We start from the raw sequence: 20512 nt of genomic DNA, 5'->3' as shown, positions 1-20512 counted from the left end.
TGGCATTTTTTTTTACCAACAATTCTAATTTTCTACATTGTTCCTCTATAGAACCTTATTAAATAGTTATGGGTTAAGAAGGTACAGTAAATAAGGGCAAAAGTTAAATGCCCATTTCAAAGTAATAGGCAGTGTCGGCCAGGCATTATTGTATGCTTATTGCCTATTGAAAAGCCCTAGGAGATCCACAGTATCACCACTGTAAATTTGACAAACTTGAGGCTCTGGGGGGGTTCAATAACTTGCCCAAGATAACATAGCTAAATGTTGGGCATTTAAAAACATGCATGATGATTGTTCTTTTTTTACCCAAATTGTATCCTGCTGTGTGTTCATTCTCCCACTTTATGTCATTTTAACATCTAGACATTTTAGTATCCGTAGATTGGACTTGCCAACGTTTGCTGATTTCACAATTTAGTACATTGTCATGTTTTTATGCCACTTATGTTCATTTTAATGAATTGCCTGTTGATATCTGTTGTCCATTTTTTTCTGATTTTTTTTTTCCGCTTTTTAAAAAAATTTATTTATTTTATCCTACTTATTTTTGGCTGTGTTGCGTCTTTGTTGCTCTGTGTGGGCTTTCTCTAGTTGTGGTGAGCGGGGGCTACTCTTCGTTGCGGTGCGCAGGCTTCTCATTGTGGTAGCTTCTCTTGTTGTGGAGCACGGGCTCTAGGTGCGCGGGCTCAGTAGTTGTGGCTCATGGGCTCTAGAGCACAGGCTCAGTAGTTGTGGTGCATGGGCTTAGTTGCTCCGTGGCATGTGGAATCTTCCCAGACCAGAGCTTGAACCCGTGTCCCCTGCATTGGCAGGCGGATTCTTAACCACTGCGCCACCGGGGAAGCCCATTTTTTCTGATTTTTTTTTTTTTAATTTATTTTTATATTTATTTTTGGCTGTGTTGGGTCTTCGTTTCTGTGTGAGGGCTTTCTCTAGTTGGGCAAGCGGGGGCCACTCTTCATCGCAGTGCGCAGGCCTCTCACTATTGCGGCCTCTCTTGTTGCAGAGCACAGGCTCCAGGCGCGCAGGCTCAGTAGTTGTGGCTCACGGGCCTAGTTACTCCGCGGCATGTGGGATCTTCCCAGACCAGGGCTCGAACCCGTGTCCCCTGCATTGGCAGGTGGATTCTTAACCACTGCACCCCCAGGGAAGCCCCTTGATTTTTTTTCTTACGTTTTATAGGGTTGTTTTATGTTATCTGGGCATTAGTATTTGTTCTGTATGTTGTAAGTGTTTTCTCTTGCCTTTTAACCTTTATAGTGTCTTTTATTGTAAGGAGTTGAAAATGTTCAAATAGTTAAATATAGTTGGAGCATTTTTGAAAATTGCTGAGATATGGGATACTAGATTTGTGTAGGTTTACTGATTAACCCAGACCTGGAATGACCTTAAATCCTTACGGGATGGGCTGTTTTACCTGACTGTAACTGTGATTTTGCAGTTAAATTAATGTTATATAGAACTAGTCCCAGGAACTCTGTTAGATAACAGTTGCTTTATTTATACTTAATTCCTTCTTTTTTTTTTTTTTCTTTTCTTTTTTACCACACCGTACGGCTTGTGGGATCTTAATTCCCTGACCAGGTATCAAACCCAGGCCCTCAGCAGTGAGAGAGCAAAGTCCTAACCATTGGACTGCCAGGGAATTCCCTTTAATTCCTTCTTTTTTGGAATTATAGAAATGGTTATTGTCTCTGTTTACTCTTGAGGTATCGATTGCAATTAAACTTGGTTATTTCCTGTTGTCCTTTTCAAACCATTCTCTTCTATCTTGTGTAGATTGGCCCAAGCTACGCAGGAAAGAACGGATCTTTATGCAAAGCAGGGTCGAGGAAGCCAGTTTACATCAAAAGAAGAAAGGGATAAGTGGATTAAAAAGGAACTCAAGTCTTTAGATCAGGCTATTAATGACAAGAAAAGACAGATTGCTGCTATACATAAGGATTTGGAGGACACTGAGGCAAATAAAGAGAAAAATCTGGAGCAGTATAATGTAAGAACTTTCATAGCTGCTTTGTGAAATCTTTCAGAAGAGTGTGAACATGTGCAGTTTTATCTGTTTCTTTAAGTTTTATTTGTAAATGGTTTATCTTAAAATATACAAGACCAGATACTTAATTAGGCAAGACCAGCACAATTTAATATGATACATATGGTAGTTCTCTTTTTCAAAGAAGAGTTCTTGCATGTCAGTGAGTGTCCATATAGATTGAATATATTTTAAAATATATTTTTATGACTTGGTAATATGTACCTGAACTCTACCCTTAACTAAAACGTGACTTTATAGTAACTTAAAATTTTTCCATTTTTATATTCTAATGTAATTTTCTGTCAAAGTAATAACTTACTGCAGAATGTATATATATTTTGTTAAAGCATTGGTGATTTTATAACATTTTCTAAATGAATTAAACATTTACTATGCATGTTTAGAGTTAGCATTCTCTTAAAAAGTGAAGTAGAAGATAAAATCATTACTTTCAGAGCAAGAAAGATCTTACATTATTTAAAATTAGGGAGAAAAATTCTTTAAGTGATATGTGTGGATATATATAGGTGATTGGAAGTGATGAGAAGGGAGTGTGTAGGACAGGTGTAGGGTGAGGAGAATATATATATACATGCCCAGAAGGAACCTTCTTACCCCATGAGATCTGTACCAGTTGGTATGGTTGGTTTATCAAAAAAAGCCACTAAAAGCATAAAATCTTAAATGTGTATACTTATGTATATTTTATGTATATTTATATGTATTTTTTACACATATATAAATATAAGTATTTAATTTTAAATAGATAAATATATGCTTATGTACCAGTCTTTATTTTTTAGACTTTTTTTTTAAGAGTAGCTTTGGGTTGACAGCAGAATTGAGAGGAAAGTATAGGGATTTCTCATATGCCCCCTGCCCCCACACATGCACAGCCTCTTTATCAACATCCTCCAGCAGAGTGTGTACCAATCTTTTGATGTAGAGCCCAAGATATTTCTTATGAATATGAGTAGTGATTGGAGTTCCTAGGGGACTTTCATGTTATGAACCACACATGTAAATACAGTTCTCCTTAAAGTTGGATGAGAACAGAATTCAGGTTTCAACATAAGATCGTATATTGCATTTAGTTGTCATGTTTCTGTCATCTCCTTTATTCTGGATCAGGTCCTCAGTCTTTCCTTGACTTTGCGACTTGACATTTTGAATTACTGTTATAAAGTGCGCAGTATCTATTAACTTACGTATTATATATTAAATAATTATTTTCCCTAGTCTTTTAGAGTTGATTTGCCCATTTAATCCAGTTTTTAGTGAGTCACCTTTGAGTTTGTCCAAAACTAAATCAATTTTTTTAAATAAACAACTCTTCCTTGTACTCATATCATCAGTTTATCTAATATTTAATGTAATCAGTTACCCAAAAACAAAAACATACTAGGGAGCAAACAGAACTGACTCTGTAACCATAAACAACTCAACTGATGGGAAAAGTGACCAGGAGTAATAGACAGCCTACTGGCCTTGAGTCCAGCGTACTTTGGGCTTTGGTCAGGATATTTTATGGAAGGAATGGAAAACACAGGTTGATCGAGGTAGTCAGTTATTTGGGAATTTGTTAGTATAGTTTCAGCTGCGATAGCTACAGCCCTGTCTTGAAATAAAGAAAAGGCATTTTGTCTTGAGTTCATGGAAATATCAACCTCAACAGATGCCCTTTTTGAAAAAGTTTAGTGATAAACCAAGATTTTCCAGTGAGAGGTTTTATTCATTTTTTCTCAAGCTTGAAGTTATTTTTCAATATTTTAGTCACACTTAAGTGTATCAAAATGACCACTTGTGAGGGTGAACTCTGTGCTTTATAATGGATAGAGATGATTTTACAGTGCTAATTAATTGTACAAAACAGCCTTTTTGCTTCTTAGTATATTCCTACATCTCTTATGTTCTAGTGTATGTGTTTAGAGGGGGAAGTACGAAAAGTATGCACTGCAGTGTTTTGAGAATTTATTAATGTATTTTTCTTCTAAAATTCTAGGGTGTGTATTATAGAAGTAGTAAGGACCTTAATGAACAAATTAATTGTTTTGATATATGTATATGCCTGTTAAACCATCACCACAATTAAGATAACAAGCCTGTTCATCACCCCAAAATGTTTCCCATACCCCTTGGTAATTCCTTCCTCCCTCCTTTCCTGTCCTCCTCCTCCATCCCCTGGTAACAACTGATCTGCTTTCTGTCACTATGGATTAGTTTGTATGAAATTGGATTTTAAATTTGAATTATTTTTATTTCCATAGAAACTGGATCAGGATCTTAATGAAGTCAAAGCTCGAGTTGAAGAACTGGACAGAAAATACTATGAAGTAAAAAATAAGAAAGATGAATTACAAAGTGAAAGAAAGTTAGTATAGCCTAAAATATGTCTTAATATTTTTGAGTAATGTAATTACTGGCTGTTAAACAGTCTTTAAGTTATAAATTAAGTATTGAAGTTTAATTTCAGTATTTATTCAAAATTGTATACTATTAGAGTGTTAATATTTTTAGAATTAAAGACAGTCTAATTTTTATTGATTAGTTACTTATGGAGAGAGGAGAATGCAGAACAGCAAGCACTTGCTGCTAAAAGAGAAGATCTTGAAAAGAAACAGCAACTTCTTAGAGCTGCAACAGGAAAGGTGGGCAGGTTCTTTCATTACCTCAGTTTGCATTGTCAGTTATTATTGCACAAGAATTTATTAGCTTTCAAGAGTAGAGTGCAAATTACTTGTCTTATAAATACGAAACAATGGGTATCATTTAAGCACCCATACTATTAAAGATAGCACTTTTGATTTTTAGATGGCGAGTCCATTTTTAATGCTGATGTCATAGAACAGAATCCATGATATAAAGTATTGCACGTAGTTGGCATATTTCAAGGGAGTGACCTGTTTTTGGAGAGTGTTTAATCTCTGGTATATTTTTAATTTTTTTATCTTTTTAAAATTTTATTGGAGTATAGTTGATTTACAGTGTTGTGTTAGTTTCAGGTGTACAGCACAGTGAGTCAGTTATATATATACATATATCCACTCTTTTTTTAGATTCTTCTCCCATATAGGCCATTGCAGAGTATTGAGTAGAGTTCCCTGTGCTATACAGTATGTCCTTATTAGTTATCTATTTTGTGTATATGTCAATCCCATTCTCCCAATTTGGTATATTTTTTAATGTTTAGAGTAATGGGTTCATTTCTTACCAGCAGGAGTGCCATTGGCACTATTTTAATATTTTTCACTTCTAAACAGGCCATTTTAAATGGAATAGATAGTATAAACAAAGTGCTAGACCACTTTCGTCGAAAGGGAATAAACCAGCATGTTCAAAATGGCTATCATGGTATCGTGATGAATAACTTTGAATGTGAGCCTGCTTTCTACACATGCGTGGAAGTCACTGCTGGAAATAGGTGAGATTTTTTTGCTTGATATTTTGAGTTTTTAAAGGAAAGAGGGAATAAGAGTAACCTAAGAAACAACTTTTTGTAGTTTTAATACAATATGTCTCCCATGATCATCTTGTATCCTCAGTTACTTAATTTTCTAATTAAAGATGTAGATGTTAAGTGCTTGTTCCTAATTGTAGAAGCTAGAAATTTCCCTCTTTTGTGCTTCCTCTCCCTCCATTGAAATTTTCTAAGTAGCCCTCTCCATACAAATTGGATTGCATAGAAAAAAAGTGAATTGTTTGCTTAAATGTTTATAGCACTTCAGGTGTGTCTTGTTCTCTTTACATGTAGGTTGTTTTATCACATTGTTGATTCAGATGAAGTCAGCACGAAGATTTTGATGGAGTTTAATAAAATGAACCTACCTGGAGAGGTTACTTTTCTGCCTCTTAACAAATTAGATGTAAGGGATACTGCCTATCCTGAAACCAATGTGAGTTGATGTGTGTTAAGGTCTATCTTTCTTTCAATAAGTTTTTTCTTGTGTTTAGCACATCCTAGTGCACAGGCACTGTACATTGGGATTCACGTGGTCTGTGAGATAAACATTCCTGTCTTAACCGAAGAGCATAGTGCTGGATGAGGAAAGGAAGGGAGACAGAGGTCACAGCCAAGACATAAAACAAACCATTGCAAAATGTGCAAAGTGTTAAAATATTGGGTTGGCCAAAAAGTTCATTAGGGTTTTTCCTTAAGATGTTACGGAAGAACCCCAACTTTTTGGCCAAACCATACATAAGCACAGGGTACTTTGAGAGTGTATCTCAAGGAGACAAAATTAAGATTAAATAGCTGGAGAAGAATTCCCTGAGGAACTATCATTTAAAGTAAATATTTTAAAGTTTTCTGAATGTACTTTTTTTAAATGGCTTATAAATTAGATTAAAAATACCTAGCAAAATGACAGGCTCAGAAAGCATACTGTTGCTTTTGTTATTAGCTGGTATATTTTTAAACAGATTAAAAATATTCCCTAGACATCATTCTTGAAAAAAATGTAATTGCTTTGAGGTGTTTGGCTTCAGAATATTGATGGTAGTAGCAACTATTTCACTATTTTTTAAGGTTAAAGCTAAAACCCTATGAGAATGATCTACAATTTAAGAGGAACAGTGAGAATCTTATAAGCTATTTAAGTGGTTAGCTTTTTCTTCTTTTAAATCTACAAATTATCTTTGAAGTTTTGGGGAGGAGAAATTGAGTCATAAATGTGATGTGTGAATGAAGCAAGACACAAAAGAATGCATGTAAGTATGGTTCCCTTTACACTACCTGAATAAAATAAGCTTAGATGATAGAACTAGAAGTGCAAGGAAGTAGTGACCACAAAAGTTATATTGGGTTGGCCAAGAAGTTCTTTCAGGTTCTTCCATAACAGGTTATGGAAAAACCCGAATGAACTTTTAATAGTGGTCATCCCCAGCAGGTAACCATTGAAGGTAACCACTATGATTAGGAAAGGGTTACACTCATGGTTTCTGGGTGTCAGTAGTGTTTTGTTTCATGTCCTGCCATGGTGGTTATATTGGTGTTTGCTTTGTAATTATTAATTTAAGCTTAACATATTATTGCGCTTTTCTGTATGTAGGATGTATTTCTTAATTTAAAAATTCTAAAAATTCTGTTCTGCCAGTTGAGGAGAGAGAAAAAAGGGAAAATAAATTTTATCTGAAAAATTTTTTTTCTGAATATCTAACTTAGGTTATATATCTGTAGATAGAGATAAAATAAAATGAAAATATTTTGAGGAAATACTACTAGTTTACATTCGGCCCTTCTGTGTGACAGAGGCTATCCTAAGTGTTTCACATATATAACTTGCCTAGACTTAACAACTTTGTCAGGAAGATACTGTTGTTATTTCAGTTTTATAGATGAAGTAACTGTCATATAGAGAAGTTAGGCAACTTGTCCAGAACACACATCTGAATAGCAGAACTGGGATTTGAACTTGAGCAGTCTGGCTCCAGAGCCACTAAGCTCTTTATCACTGTGCTCTAGTATTGAAAACCTGGATGATTTACATGAGCACAATTTCCAGTATATTTCAGTAGAATGATTTTTCTAACTTTTTCAGTATAAAAACCAACAGTTTTGAAATATAAAGGTATTTTGTTGATTTGTATTTCAGGAAGATGTAATTCATGATTCTGCTAACACATTTTAATTAACTGTGTTTTGATCTCTTTGCTTGCAAAATATTCATTTTTAGGATGCTATTCCTATGATAAGTAAATTGAGGTACAATCCCAGATTTGACAAAGCTTTCAAACATGTGTTTGGAAAAACACTTATTTGTCGTAGTATGGAAGTTTCAACCCAGTTGGCCCGTGCTTTCACTATGGACTGCATTACCCTGGAAGGTTTGTAATAATAATTCTTAGCCTTGAACAAATAAATTCCATTTTAGTTTTAAGAGTGTTTGAAAATTCATGTCCATTTATTTCTCATTTTTAAAATAGTTGTTTTATTCAAGTCAGAATGTAAAAAGGGTCACCTCTTTATATTTAGTTGATGTCTCTTAAGTATAATCATTTGATGTATAGTAGAGTTTCTTAACCTTTTTTGCACCATGGACTTCCTTTGGTTCTTTGGTGAAGCCTCTGGACCCGTTCTCAAAATGTTATATTTTATTTATTTATTTTTGGCCTCATTGGGTCTTCGTTGCTGCGCACGGGCTTTCTGTAGTTGCTGTGAGCGGGGGCTACTCTGCGTTGCAGTGCACGTGCTTCTCATTGCGGTGGCTTCTCGTGTTGTGGAGCACGGGCTCTAGGCCCACAGGCTTCAGTAGTTGCGGCACGTGGGCTTAGTTGCTCCACAACTAAGTGGAGCAACTAAGTGGTCAACTGGTTTGACCAGGGCTCAAAGCCGTGTCCCCTGCGTTGGCAGGCGGATTCTTAACAACTGCGCCTCAAGGGAAGTCCTCAAGTTTTCTTAGTTGTCCAATAATATTTTTCTATCCAGGATCCAATCAAGGATGCATTCAATGCCTTTTCTTTAGATTCTTTCAGTTTCAGTATAGGACAGGTCTCCTGTTTTCCTCCCACCCCGAGAAATTCACTTTCTCAAAGAAAGTCTTGTGTTCTGGATTATTTTACTGCTTTCTCTTCATTAGGTTTAGGTTAAGCATTCTTGGCATGAGTGATGTGTACTTCTTATTGCACCACACAGTGTGTCCCACTGTTACTGATGCCAGGTTTGACCACTAGCAAATCTTGGTTGTAAAGATGCCTTATCCCCTTTGTAATTAATAAGTGATATGTGGGATTATCCTTCAAGAATACATGAAAATCAGGTTCCCCCAAAACTTCTTCACCAGTGGTTTAGCATCCTTTGGTGACCCTTGCCTGACTCAAGTTAATACATTGGGGGTTTCTAAATGGTGGTTCTAAAATTCTGTGATTGCTTCTATATTTATTAGCTGTCACTCTTCTGTAAAGAGCCCCCTCCTTTTTTCTTTTTTATGTATTGCTGTGATTCATGGACTTCTTCTTTTAATTCAATGTGTTATCACATTGCCATCATTATTTTTGATTTTCAGATTTTCCCAGTTGTGGCTAGTGGGAATTTCAAGCTAGGTTCTGTGTCCTGTTGATATGTTCCTGTTAGTCTTTAACACTTCTTTCCTTTCTGGCAGATGTTCAGGCTCACCTAGAAGGTATATTTTTTTAAATGCAAATGTTAATATTGTAAAGCAAAATTTTTTCCAGAGTGACTTAAACTCTTAACTTTTACATTCTTATTAAATAGGTAAAGGCTTTAGATTAGTCATTTGATTATTAATCAATTTATTGTTGAATAAAGAAGTTGTTATACAGAATTACTAATTTTCTTATGTTTTGTTTATAGGTGACCAAGTTAGTCATCGGGGTGCTTTAACTGGAGGCTATTATGATACAAGGAAGTCTAGACTTGAATTACAAAAAGATGTTAGAAAAGCAGAAGAAGAACTAGGTGAGCTTGAAGCAAAGCTCAATGAAAATCTGCGCAGAAATATTGAAAATATCTTTTTGTCTTGTGTTGCTGTAGAGAAATAACTGTTTTGGTTGGGGATATAGAATCTTTTACATGTTAGATGTATTTTCTCATATGCAGTGGGGGAAAATATCCCATGTGTTTTACTTTGGCTTTTATTTAAGCACAGGAGCTTATGTAGTATGTCTTTAACTTCTGAAGACAGGGAGAAAACTAAAAACTATTTTAACATCCTTTGCTTAGCTGTTAAATAGCTAATAGCAATAAATCTACTTCTGAGAGAAAAGAACCGGAGGAACACAAAAATTTAAGGTTATAGAGGGAACTGAGGAGTATTTGTCAGACAGTTTTATAGGAGGAAAAGCAGGATAGTATTTCAATGGAAGAAGGGTGGACAGTATCAGGAATGCCACATACTACATAGAAGTTAAATATATAAGGGTTGAAAAATGTCCATTAGAGGTTATTATCTTGATTTAGTATTAGTGGAGGAAATGTCCATCAAAATGCAAGTCTTAGTAACCATAGTTCTCTTAGTTCTTTCAAATAAAAATGGTGTTCTGTGAAGAGTGACTAGTTTGATTCACAAGTGTGAGACACTTGTGCACATGCATCTTCTTTTTTTTTTTTTTTTAAACCTTACTTTCTGTTTAATCTGTTTTGCCAAACAAATACAGTGAAAACTTTAGTCTGACTAATTGTACAGAAAATAGAATTTGTAACCAGTAGCAAACATAACAGGATAGACCTAAGTCCCTGGCAAGCTGGATCTCCATCAACAGGTCACCTAGATCCCCTTGTCGATGGCCTCCTGGGAGGGAGGTCCTAGGAGGCAGAGGCACAGATCTGCCAGTCCCCAACAGAATCAGAGGCTGCATCTGGGAAGGAAAAGCACAAAAAGTAGAACTGATGTTACTTGGATCTCTTAACACTACACACAGAAGAGTTGTCTCTGATTGCCGGCCAAGCTCAAGGTTTAGTTGTTTTCCCAAAGCCATAGTCCTTGGGCATCTCGCCTGCATCGCTAGGGGATGTTTCAAGTTCAGTGGTTCTGAAGCCTCTGCTTAACCAGAACCTGCAACATAAACTTGGGGTTGGGGGGTGAAGGTGGGGAGGGGTAGACAAAGTCGTAATTGCTGGTGTCACCAGTGCAGAATCTGAGATCCCAGACTTCAGGACCTTGCTTCAGGAGGAAACAAGAGAGGGTGCTTGGTCACCAGCAAAAGAGTCCAGCTGCCCTAAGGCTCAGTACTGCCAACCAGTGCCCCAGGAGTATGAGGGAGTTCAACAGCAGCGGCCTCAGGTCCCTCTAAGCTGGCAGGAGTCTGGGAGTCCCGAAGGCCGAAAGGGGACTCGTTCGTATTCTGTGCTTCTTGCGGATGACAGCCATGGCCAGCAGCCGATCCTTCTCACATAGTTCTTCATGGAGTTTGGCCTCGGTGAGACACTGGTGACAGATGCTGCCCTTCATCTCCTTCATCTTCACCTCCATCAGCGCCAGGATGTCCCGCTGCTCGTTCAGCTTGCGCAAGAGCTCCTCTGTGGTGCCTGACAAGAACGAGTACGAGTGGTCGGAGCCAGTATCAGGGAAGCCCTCTTCCCCGACCACCACCAACTGGGGGCCCATGGGGCACTTGGCGGCCTCCAGCCCTGCTGTAGCAGCCTCAAGCTCCGACGCAGCGGCTGCGGCAGCTTCGCCTCCTGCGGCCACGAACTCTACTTGCACCGTCAGGTCAATGGGCTTCACATCTTCTCCCGTGGGAGTGGTGGGCACCGGAGGCATGGATCCCGGAGTCTGGCTGCTGTCCACAGCAGCCTGAAGGGTGAGGAGCACAGCCGCAGAAGCAGATACCAGGATCAGCTGCAGCTGGGCGGTCTGGGCAGTGGAGGCGGACGGCGACGGCTGCTGCTGCTGATGCTGCTGCCTGCAGCAGGCAGCTGTGGCCCCCGCGGGTCTGCGCGGTACTTTGCACTCGTTGACGCCACACAGTGGGAAGATGGTGGGGACCCACACCGTGTAGGTTTTGCGGCCGCCCTGGAAGTGAACGCTGCAGAGACGGTGGCCTGCAGTGGGCTGGAAGGTGGAGAAGCACCCACTGACGCCAGCACGGGACACATTCTTGAGCCAAAGGCGCCGCAGCTCAGCGTCCTTGGGAAACGTATAGAAGTGCAACGCCTTGTCCTGGTGCGAGTTGTAGCAGCCTGGCACGCAGCACGTAAAGCCAGGCATGGCTGCGCCGCGCGGCCCGGCCCGGCCCACCGGCCTTCTGAGCCGTTCGATGGCCCGGTCTGTATGCCGCCGCCCGCCCCTCGACGGGCGGCACCGCGCGAGGCCTTGGGCGGCCTCCCACTACTGCCGCCAGGCATGGCCGGACTGGCCCGGCGCCCTGTGCCCAGAATACCTCTCGTCGGCCCGCACCGAGCCAGCCGCCCAGCCGCCCGCCTCCACATGCATCTTCTTAAAACAGCCATGGTATAAGGCAGAAGTGCTTTATGTGTACTTTGCATTATGTCACACAATATTAAATACAGGTACTTAAGCAGCGAAAATAATTACTTTTACTGCTTCATTAGGATATTCTTTATTGGAACTGGCATTTTTTAAAATGTGAGTTATTTATAGCTTTTCTGTCATCAGTTGCAAGCAAAAGCACAGAGAAAAAGGTAAATAAACATCTTAGTTTTAACTTTGCAGGCGTCTGCATAGCATACTTTGAGAACTGCCCAAATTTGGCAAGATGTGAGCACGAAGCATGGGGAAATACTAATAAAAAAGAGGTTGACAGCAGGCACCAACTACTTTCCTGTATTTGATAATCCAGCTAGATGGAGTTATTCTTCTACATTGGGCAAGGCCTCCTCTTCATATCTGACTCCCTTATATAGTGCTTTAAGCATAATAGATTATATAGTAAATATTTGTTGAATGAAAAAATATATATTATTTCATTTAGCTTCCTTTAGGACTTCCCAGGATTGTATTTATTATTTATTTTTTTGTATAGCAATTAGTAAAACAGTATGTGTGTTATTTTGAGAGAGAAGTGGGGTGAAATGTTTTAAGCTTTTATGACTGAACACAGTGAAGTATTTAATTCAGCATTGTTATGGTCCATAAATTTGTGGAAATAGCTTTATTTACGGATAAAGAAAAGGAAGGGGGATACACAATGTTTTGTTAACAGGCACCAAAGAGAATTTTCCTTAGCCTTGTATATGGATTAATAACGAAATTGATCAGCTCATGAACCAAATGCAGCAGATAGAGACTCAGCAAAGGAAATTTAAAGCGTCTCGAGATAGCATATTATCAGAAATGAAGATGTTAAAAGAGAAGAGGCAGCAGTCAGAGAAAACCTTTATGCCCAAGGTTTGTTAAGTATGCTTTTTTTTTATAGATTTGCTTTAATTATAAAGATTTGGGGTGGACCATATATTATATAGGTTATATAACATATACATTCTGTTCCATTTTCATTTAGGCCCATACTTTTGGGAATCTACATGTATCTTTATCACACTTTTACCCATGAGTACCCAGAGTCTCCTTTTGTAGGCCTCATTCAGACTTTCCAACTTCATTAAACAAACAGGCACTTTGAGCCTACGGCATAATAGTACTGTCTGAGAGTAGTCAGCCAATATCCATTTTTGTCTATAAAGTACCATTTATGGATTTATTTGATTGCATTCTGTCCAGATTGTGCTAAAATGAGTAGAACGTAAACTATTACTGCTATTACAAATGATAATACACATTGGTGTCATAAACATGAAGCAGTTTTGACACAAAACTATTAATTTTGTACATCAATAGTACTAAAACAACAAAGTTTAAAATATATATATATATACCAACAATTATACCACCCTAACATTCTAGCAACTTCTTTTTATAGTTTGACCATGGAATATGATGTGTTACACACATCCTGCAAATACTGCATCATAAATATTTTTCTTGTTGCTACATAGTTCTAATTATCAAATATAATGGATATCTAATATTTAATTGAGTTAGTATGATTACTTAGCTCACTTTAGCATCAGATACAGTTTCCAATTTTTCACTATTATAAGTGATACACTGACTAGTACGTTTATTAATAAATGGATAATCTGTCATATAGCAACGTAGCTTACAAAGTTTGGAGGCAAGTTTGCACGCTATGGAGTCCACCAGAGAATCACTGAAAGCAGAACTTGGAACTGATTTGCTTTCTCAACTTAGTCTGGAAGATCAGAAGAGAGTAGATGCACTGAATGATGAAATTCGTCAACTTCAGCAGGCAAGTACAGTTGACAGGAAAAAAATTTTTTGTTAACAATTCGCTGTTGTGAAAAGTGTCTTTCTGGCTAATAAAGGAATGTGAAAGAGATTATTGAGAAAATATAAGATTTATTAGACTTCTAATATCCATAAAAGTAAATGAGGTTTTAATAAGTTTTTCCAAACCATACGTTAGGATTGTGTAAGAAATCTTTATTTTCTTTCATCTTACTTAATGCCCATTTGTCATTAGTAAGATGGAGCTTGTTAGCTTTGCTGTATTTATTGACCTGACCACCTTTACATATTTAATAATATTGTTTTGATTAAACATTTTAACATTTGATTTTTAAATACAGAGATGTAAGCAATTAATACTAAGTTCAAAAAATGAAAAGCAGGAAAAGAAAAATATTTTTGGTAACATGCCTTATAAAAAGAACCAGGCACAGATACAGCATTCTGAATAGGTAAGAGGGAAAATGAAGAAAATATAGGGCTTTTTGGAAAGGTGTAAAACTCTATTTCAGCTCATTTGAACAAAAATAATGGAGAAAACAACAGATTGATAGCATTCCTGTATGTGAAATGTGCATGGCTGTGTAGACAAAGAATTTTGTTTTTTCTTCTAGGAAAATAGACAGTTGCTAAATGAAAGAATTAAGTTAGAAGGTATTATTACTCGAGTAGAGACTTACCTCAATGAGAATTTAAGAAAGCGCTTGGACCAAGTAGAACAGGTATGTTCTTTTTCGAGGGTTCCTTGACAAGCATAACCTTTTGATAATGCTTATATGAGAGACTCTGATTTAGAGTATGGGCTCTGGGGACAGAAAGCCTAGCAGTCTGACCACCTGCCCTGGCTTGGACTTCTAGCACTGCCACCTAGTGTACAGTACTGGACAAGTCATTTAATATTTCTCAGCTCCAGTTTCCTCTTGTGTAAAATAAGCATAGCAGTAGTACCCGTTTTGTATGATTATCTGGCACATTCTAGGTAGTAAATATTAGTTACGAATATTTTCTCATCAGTAGTCAGATGCTGAGAAATTTTCTAGTAAGTTTTTCCCCTTTAATGGATACGTTAAGTATTTACAATTATTTGAAGTATGTGTTTTGGTTTTCTTAAGTGTTTATTCAGACATATCAACAGCTATATAAACGTTGGCAGTTATAACATTTTGAAACTAACAAAATTCATATTTTTGTGGTTTAATGCTCTTAAGTTCCTTTTGTGTTATAGGAACTCAATGAACTGAGAGAGACAGAAGGGGGTACTGTTCTCACTGCTACAACCTCAGAACTTGAAGCCATCAATAAAAGAGTAAAAGATACTATGGCACGATCAGAAGGTGAATTTTTATTTAGTAAAAATATTTTTGGTATTTAGTTAAATTTACCTTATTGGTTTTATAGGATTGTTGATTACAAAATTAAATATCCAAATAGGCAAAAGCATGTACCAATAGTTTTATGTGTTTTCCATCATCATAAACAGTTTATAGTGAACAGAGTTTAGGGTGTTGATTATAAATAGTAACCTTTGTTTTGTTGAAATGTTTGTGACAATTTTATGAGAGACCATACATTATTAGTTTCATTGACAAAAGTATGAAATAGCTGAATCAAGTTTCTTATCACTAGTTGCTGAGAAGAAAATTATTTTAGGCTTTTATAAACATAAACATTAAATATAAACTGTATACTTTGACTCATGTACACTCCCAATTTTGTTCTGAAGTTTTTCATAAGTTTTCACAGTAAAATTTAAACCTATTTATTTTGATAGATTTGACCTTTAAAATCTTTGGTCAGCTAACACTCTGGCTTTAAAACAGGTGTTATAGGGAAATCCTTGGCGGTCCAGTGGTTAGGACTCTGTGCTTTCACTGCTGAGGGCCTGGGTTCAATCCCTGGTCGTGGAACTAAGATTCCACAGGCCACGCGGCTCGGTCAAAAGAATAATAAAATAGGTGTTATGGCCTAATTTGGTTTTCCCCCCATTTTAGATTTGGACAATTCCATTGATAAAACAGAAGCTGGAATTAAGGAGTTGCAGAAAAGTATGGAGCGCTGGAAAAATATGGAAAAAGAACACATGGATGCTATAAATCATGACACTAAAGAACTAGAAAAGATGACAAATCGACAAGGCATGCTACTGAAGAAGAAAGAAGAGTGTATGAAGAAAATTCGAGAACTTGGATCACTTCCCCAGGAAGCATTTGAAAAATACCAAACACTGAGCCTCAAACAGGTAAACCTAATTGGTTTTAAGTTTGAAATCTCGTTGCAAATTTCCCTGTATGTGGATTTATTTATACATTTTTTTCCTCTTTATAGTTGTTTCGAAAACTTGAACAGTGCAACACAGAATTGAAGAAGTACAGCCATGTTAACAAAAAAGCTTTAGATCAGTTTGTAAATTTCTCTGAGCAGAAAGAAAAGTTAATAAAGCGACAGGAAGAGTTGGATAGGGGGTACAAATCAATCATGGAACTGATGAATGTACTTGAACTTCGAAAATATGAAGCTATTCAGTTAACTTTCAAACAGGTATGTTTCTATTTGTAGTAAATACACACACACGCTAAAATCTTCGGGTATTATTCAGTCTCTTATTCAATTTGTAAAGATTTTAAAACTTTTTTTCCACTGATAATTGGATCTAAAACATGCAAACAAATCCAGTATATAGGTTGCAAATATAGTAACTGGAATGTTTTATACAGCTCTTAAAGGAGATCCAATCTGTTATTCTTGTTCTTAAGATTAAAAAAATAAAACTATTTTTGATTGCTTTTAAATAATTTTTATCTTTTTTTTAAAAAATACATATTCCAGTTGACACACTATCTATCTATCTATCTGTTTATTTTAAGGTATCCAAAAACTTCAGTGAAGTATTCCAGAAGTTGGTACCTGGTGGCAAAGCTACTTTGGTGATGAAGAAAGGAGATGTGGAAGGCAGTCAGTCTCAGGATGAAGGAGAAGGGAGTGGTGAAAGTGAGAGGGGCTCTGGGTCACAGAGCAGTGTTCCATCAGTTGACCAGTTCACTGGAGTTGGAATTAGGGTAAAGTACCTTTACATTCAATTTTCCCCAGAGCATTATCATAGTAGAATTTGTAGACTATTTTGCAAATCTAAATTGGTGCATTGTATGCAATTTAATTTTAAGAGATGATGGTGATTTTACCCCTTTGAGATATTAACTTATTAAATATTTTCTTAGGTGTCATTTACAGGAAAACAAGGTGAAATGAGAGAAATGCAACAGCTTTCAGGTGGACAGAAATCCTTGGTAGCTCTTGCTCTGATTTTTGCCATTCAGAAATGTGACCCAGCTCCTTTTTACTTGTTTGATGAGATTGACCAGGCTCTGGATGCTCAGCACAGAAAGGCTGTGTCAGGTACAGTTTTGGTTTCATAGTAACTTGGTAGAAATGATAGCTTACCTCTTTTTTTTTTTTTTTTTTTTTACTTTTTTTTTCCCTTCATCTCCACTCCACTAAATTCCCTCACTTTCCTTTTTTTTTTTTTTTAATTTATTCATTTATTTTTGGCTGCATTGGGTCTTTGTTGCTGCGCTCAGGCTTTCTTTAGTTGTGGCGAGCGGGGGCTACTCTTTGTTGCGGTACGTGGGCTTCTCATTGAGGTGGCTTTGTTGCAGAGCATGGGCTCTAGGCCCGCAGGCTTCAGTAGTTGTGGCACGTGGGCAGCAGTAGTTGTGGCTCGCGGGCTCTAGAGCGCAGGCTCAGTAGTTGTGGCCCACGGGCTTAGTTGCTCCGTGGCATGTGGGATCTTCCCAGGCCAGGGCTCGAACCCATGTTCCCTGCATTGGCAGGCGTATTCTTAGCCACTGCGCCACCAGGGAAGCCCCAATAGCTTACCTCTTTTATAGTATATTTCTTGTTGCCTGAGATATCCAGGGAGACTGGACAGGGTATTAGTCAATAAATAAAATAGTTTCTCTTTGAACAGGTTTTCAAAAATCTAGTATTAGACTACAAAGTTTAGTTCTGTGAGAAATAGATGTAATAATTGAAAATCCTACTCCAGTTAAACTTTTATACAAACGTCTCTTAACACTTTTTCTCAATGCTTGAATAGTCCCTGTCATAAACAATGTTGATTCTGTGTTTAAATAATTTATATGTGATCTTTAGTAAGTTTATGCAAACAAATGCAGTATACAGGTTGGGGGTGTGGGTAGCAGGAAAAGGTTGCTTTTGGTTTTTTGTGTGAGAAAATTTACTTTGCTCTGACATTATTTCTAATGCTGTGTTAGAAGGTGTTGCTTTATATTCTGTAACTAAGTTATTTGTGTTAAAGATTTATCCCTAGTTTAAGAAACAAGTTGATATTTTTTGTAGATGTATGCATGCAGGCAGTTTTAAGTTTTAGGTAAGAGTAAAGATAGTTGCTTTCTAAATTTTCACTTCAACTGAAAAAAGGGTTTTATTATAGATTACTATTTCTTTTTACAGATATGATTATGGAACTTGCTGTACATGCTCAATTTATTACAACTACTTTTAGGCCTGAACTGCTTGAGTCAGCTGACAAATTCTATGGTGTAAAGTTCAGAAATAAGGTAATTTTTTTATATGAAGTTTAAGTTCACGTAGTATATAATCCATTATATCTGTTGAATTCTTGTTTTATGTTACTTAAGTCATGAAAGAAAATTTAGAAAGTTATTGAAAAAAACTTAAAATGCCTATGAAGGTTATCAGTTTTTTTTGTGGCATTCGTTGCATTGGTTTTATTTTTATTGGCATTAAGAGACACTATCTTCCTGTCTATCTGTTTAGTGCTTATTTAATGCACAGTCTTAAACAGTTACATAAATTCATTTATATTTGGTTAGACCACACAACTCTTTCTGGTGCTTTCAGCCTTAAGATTCTTTAAAATAGCAAAGTAATAAAAACTGAACAAAAATGTGGTTCAAATATTTAGATGTTAGTACTTACCTATATCTTCAGAGCATTAAAATGCAGAATATTTTTTAAACTCATGCATTGAACAAACAGCATTGTAAATAAAGGTTTTATCAGTCAGTGTTTTAGAGTCATTTGACTTGGTATGTAAAATTTATAGGTGATAGGGTGTATTTTTAAAATATTACCCTATACAGGGGAACACTGATATATTTCTTTAAGATTTAACAGATTTTGTTTTTAACATTTATTCTTCAGGTTAGTCATATTGATGTGATCACAGCAGAGATGGCCAAAGACTTTGTAGAAGATGATACCACTCATGGTTAATTGGAAAATACTTCCCATTGGTTTGGAAGATGTGTATAGTAATATCCTCATACCCAGGAACTGTAAATTTAAACCTAAATATCTGGTCGTTATTAATAGTTTTCAGACTTAGAGCATACATAGCCCTTTTATATTTCTGTCATTGTATTTTATAACATGCTCTGTAATGTTACATTTCTACTTATAGTTTAAGAATTTTATTTCCCACACAACTTTTTGTAAAGTGTCCTCCTATTTTAAATCTTTTAAAATGAGCTAAATAGTCTTTCCTAATTATTTTATCAATTATATTGTCTCTTTTTTATAGCTTCAATTAAATAATTGGTTTTATGACTAACTTTGTGTTTTATGTGGCTTTTTATTTATGGTTCTATGATTAGAAACAAATTTTTCTTAAATATCTACCTTTTGTTTTGCTTAAGAAAAGGTCTGCCTTCACCTAAAAGAAGATTTTTAAAACACAGTTTAATACTCTGTTGAATTACAGCAGTGATTCCCAATCCTGGCTGCATTTTTAAATTTATTTATTTATTTATTTATTTTTGGCTGTGTTGGGTCTTCGTTTCAGTGCGAGGGCTTTCTCCAGTTGCGGCGAGTGGGGGCCACTCTTCATCGCGGTGCGCGGGCCTCTCACTGTCCTGGCTGCATTTTTAAATCCATAAGGGAGCTTTTAAAAATATAACATTGCTGAAATCTTTCCCTAGACCACTTGAATCGAAATCTTTAAGGGATAGGGTCTTGTTCATTGTTAATTCTAAAGTTCTGCAAGGTGATTCTGACCCTCAGAGAGGGTTAGAACCTCTGCTTTAACTCAATGTAACAGTCCTTTAAAAAGTATCTTAAATTTAAAATGGCAGTGTGTTTAATAGAAGTTGGGAAGAGTATCCAAGAAATTGAGCTATAAAATTTCCTTGTTTTTCTGGATAAGTAGTTTGGAAAACCTTGTTATTGAAACATTGGTCTTTTCCCAGATTAGAGCTTTGCTGCTTATTGTGTTTTAAAATTGCTTTATTGAGGTAATTCATACCGTAACATTCACCCATCAAAATGGTGCAATTCAGTGCTTTTTAGTTTATTCACAGAACTGTGCAACTATCTCTACCATCTAATTTTAGAACATTTCAGTTAGCCCAAAAGTAACACTGTACCCATTAGCAGTCACTCTACATCTCCCTCTCCCCTTATCATTCCTCTGGCAACCACAAATCTAATTTGTGTCTCATACTATGGATTTGCCTATTCTGGACATTTCATATAAATGGAATCATACAGTATGGGACCTTTTGTGACTGACTTCCTTTATTTAGCATGTTTTCAAGGTTCATTTATGTTGTAGCACATACCGGGACTTGATTCCTTTTTATTGCTGAATAATATCCCATTGTATGAATATACAATTTGACCCTTGAACAACGTGGGTTTGAACTGCTCAGGTCCACTTATACTTGGGTTTTTTTCAGTATAGCACCTGTACTGTCATTTTATTGATCTTTAAGTA

General features: G+C 36.7%; 1 protein-coding gene and 1 pseudogene across 2 annotated transcripts in view; one reads left to right on the top strand and one right to left on the bottom strand.

Moving 5' to 3' along the window:
• SMC3 (structural maintenance of chromosomes 3) overlaps positions 1-19351 on the top strand; it is a 34281-nt gene extending 14930 nt beyond the window's left edge. The window contains exons 13-29 of the mRNA XM_082424097.1: positions 1783-1996; positions 4303-4406; positions 4584-4683; positions 5296-5456; positions 5787-5928; positions 7708-7858; positions 9345-9497; positions 12689-12840; positions 13601-13759; positions 14373-14480; positions 14984-15092; positions 15750-15997; positions 16084-16296; positions 16623-16814; positions 16974-17151; positions 18229-18335; positions 18943-19351. Coding sequence (XP_082280223.1) covers positions 1783-1996; positions 4303-4406; positions 4584-4683; positions 5296-5456; positions 5787-5928; positions 7708-7858; positions 9345-9497; positions 12689-12840; positions 13601-13759; positions 14373-14480; positions 14984-15092; positions 15750-15997; positions 16084-16296; positions 16623-16814; positions 16974-17151; positions 18229-18335; positions 18943-19014 — 2563 coding nt within the window. The 3' untranslated portion in view covers positions 19015-19351. The remainder of the gene's footprint in view (positions 1-1782; positions 1997-4302; positions 4407-4583; positions 4684-5295; positions 5457-5786; positions 5929-7707; positions 7859-9344; positions 9498-12688; positions 12841-13600; positions 13760-14372; positions 14481-14983; positions 15093-15749; positions 15998-16083; positions 16297-16622; positions 16815-16973; positions 17152-18228; positions 18336-18942) is intronic.
• On the bottom strand, positions 10086-12682 carry LOC309642497 (THAP domain-containing protein 11 pseudogene; annotated as a pseudogene). The gene has a single exon. The product of its transcript is annotated as a THAP domain-containing protein 11 pseudogene (transcript).
• Positions 19352-20512: the final 1161 nt, after the last annotated feature.

The sequence above is a fragment of the Balaenoptera physalus genome (genome assembly GCF_965194825.1).
Source record: "Balaenoptera physalus genome assembly, chromosome: 14".
Classification (NCBI taxonomy): Eukaryota; Metazoa; Chordata; class Mammalia; order Artiodactyla; family Balaenopteridae; genus Balaenoptera; species Balaenoptera physalus.
This window is presented reverse-complemented; position numbering and strand designations above follow the sequence as displayed.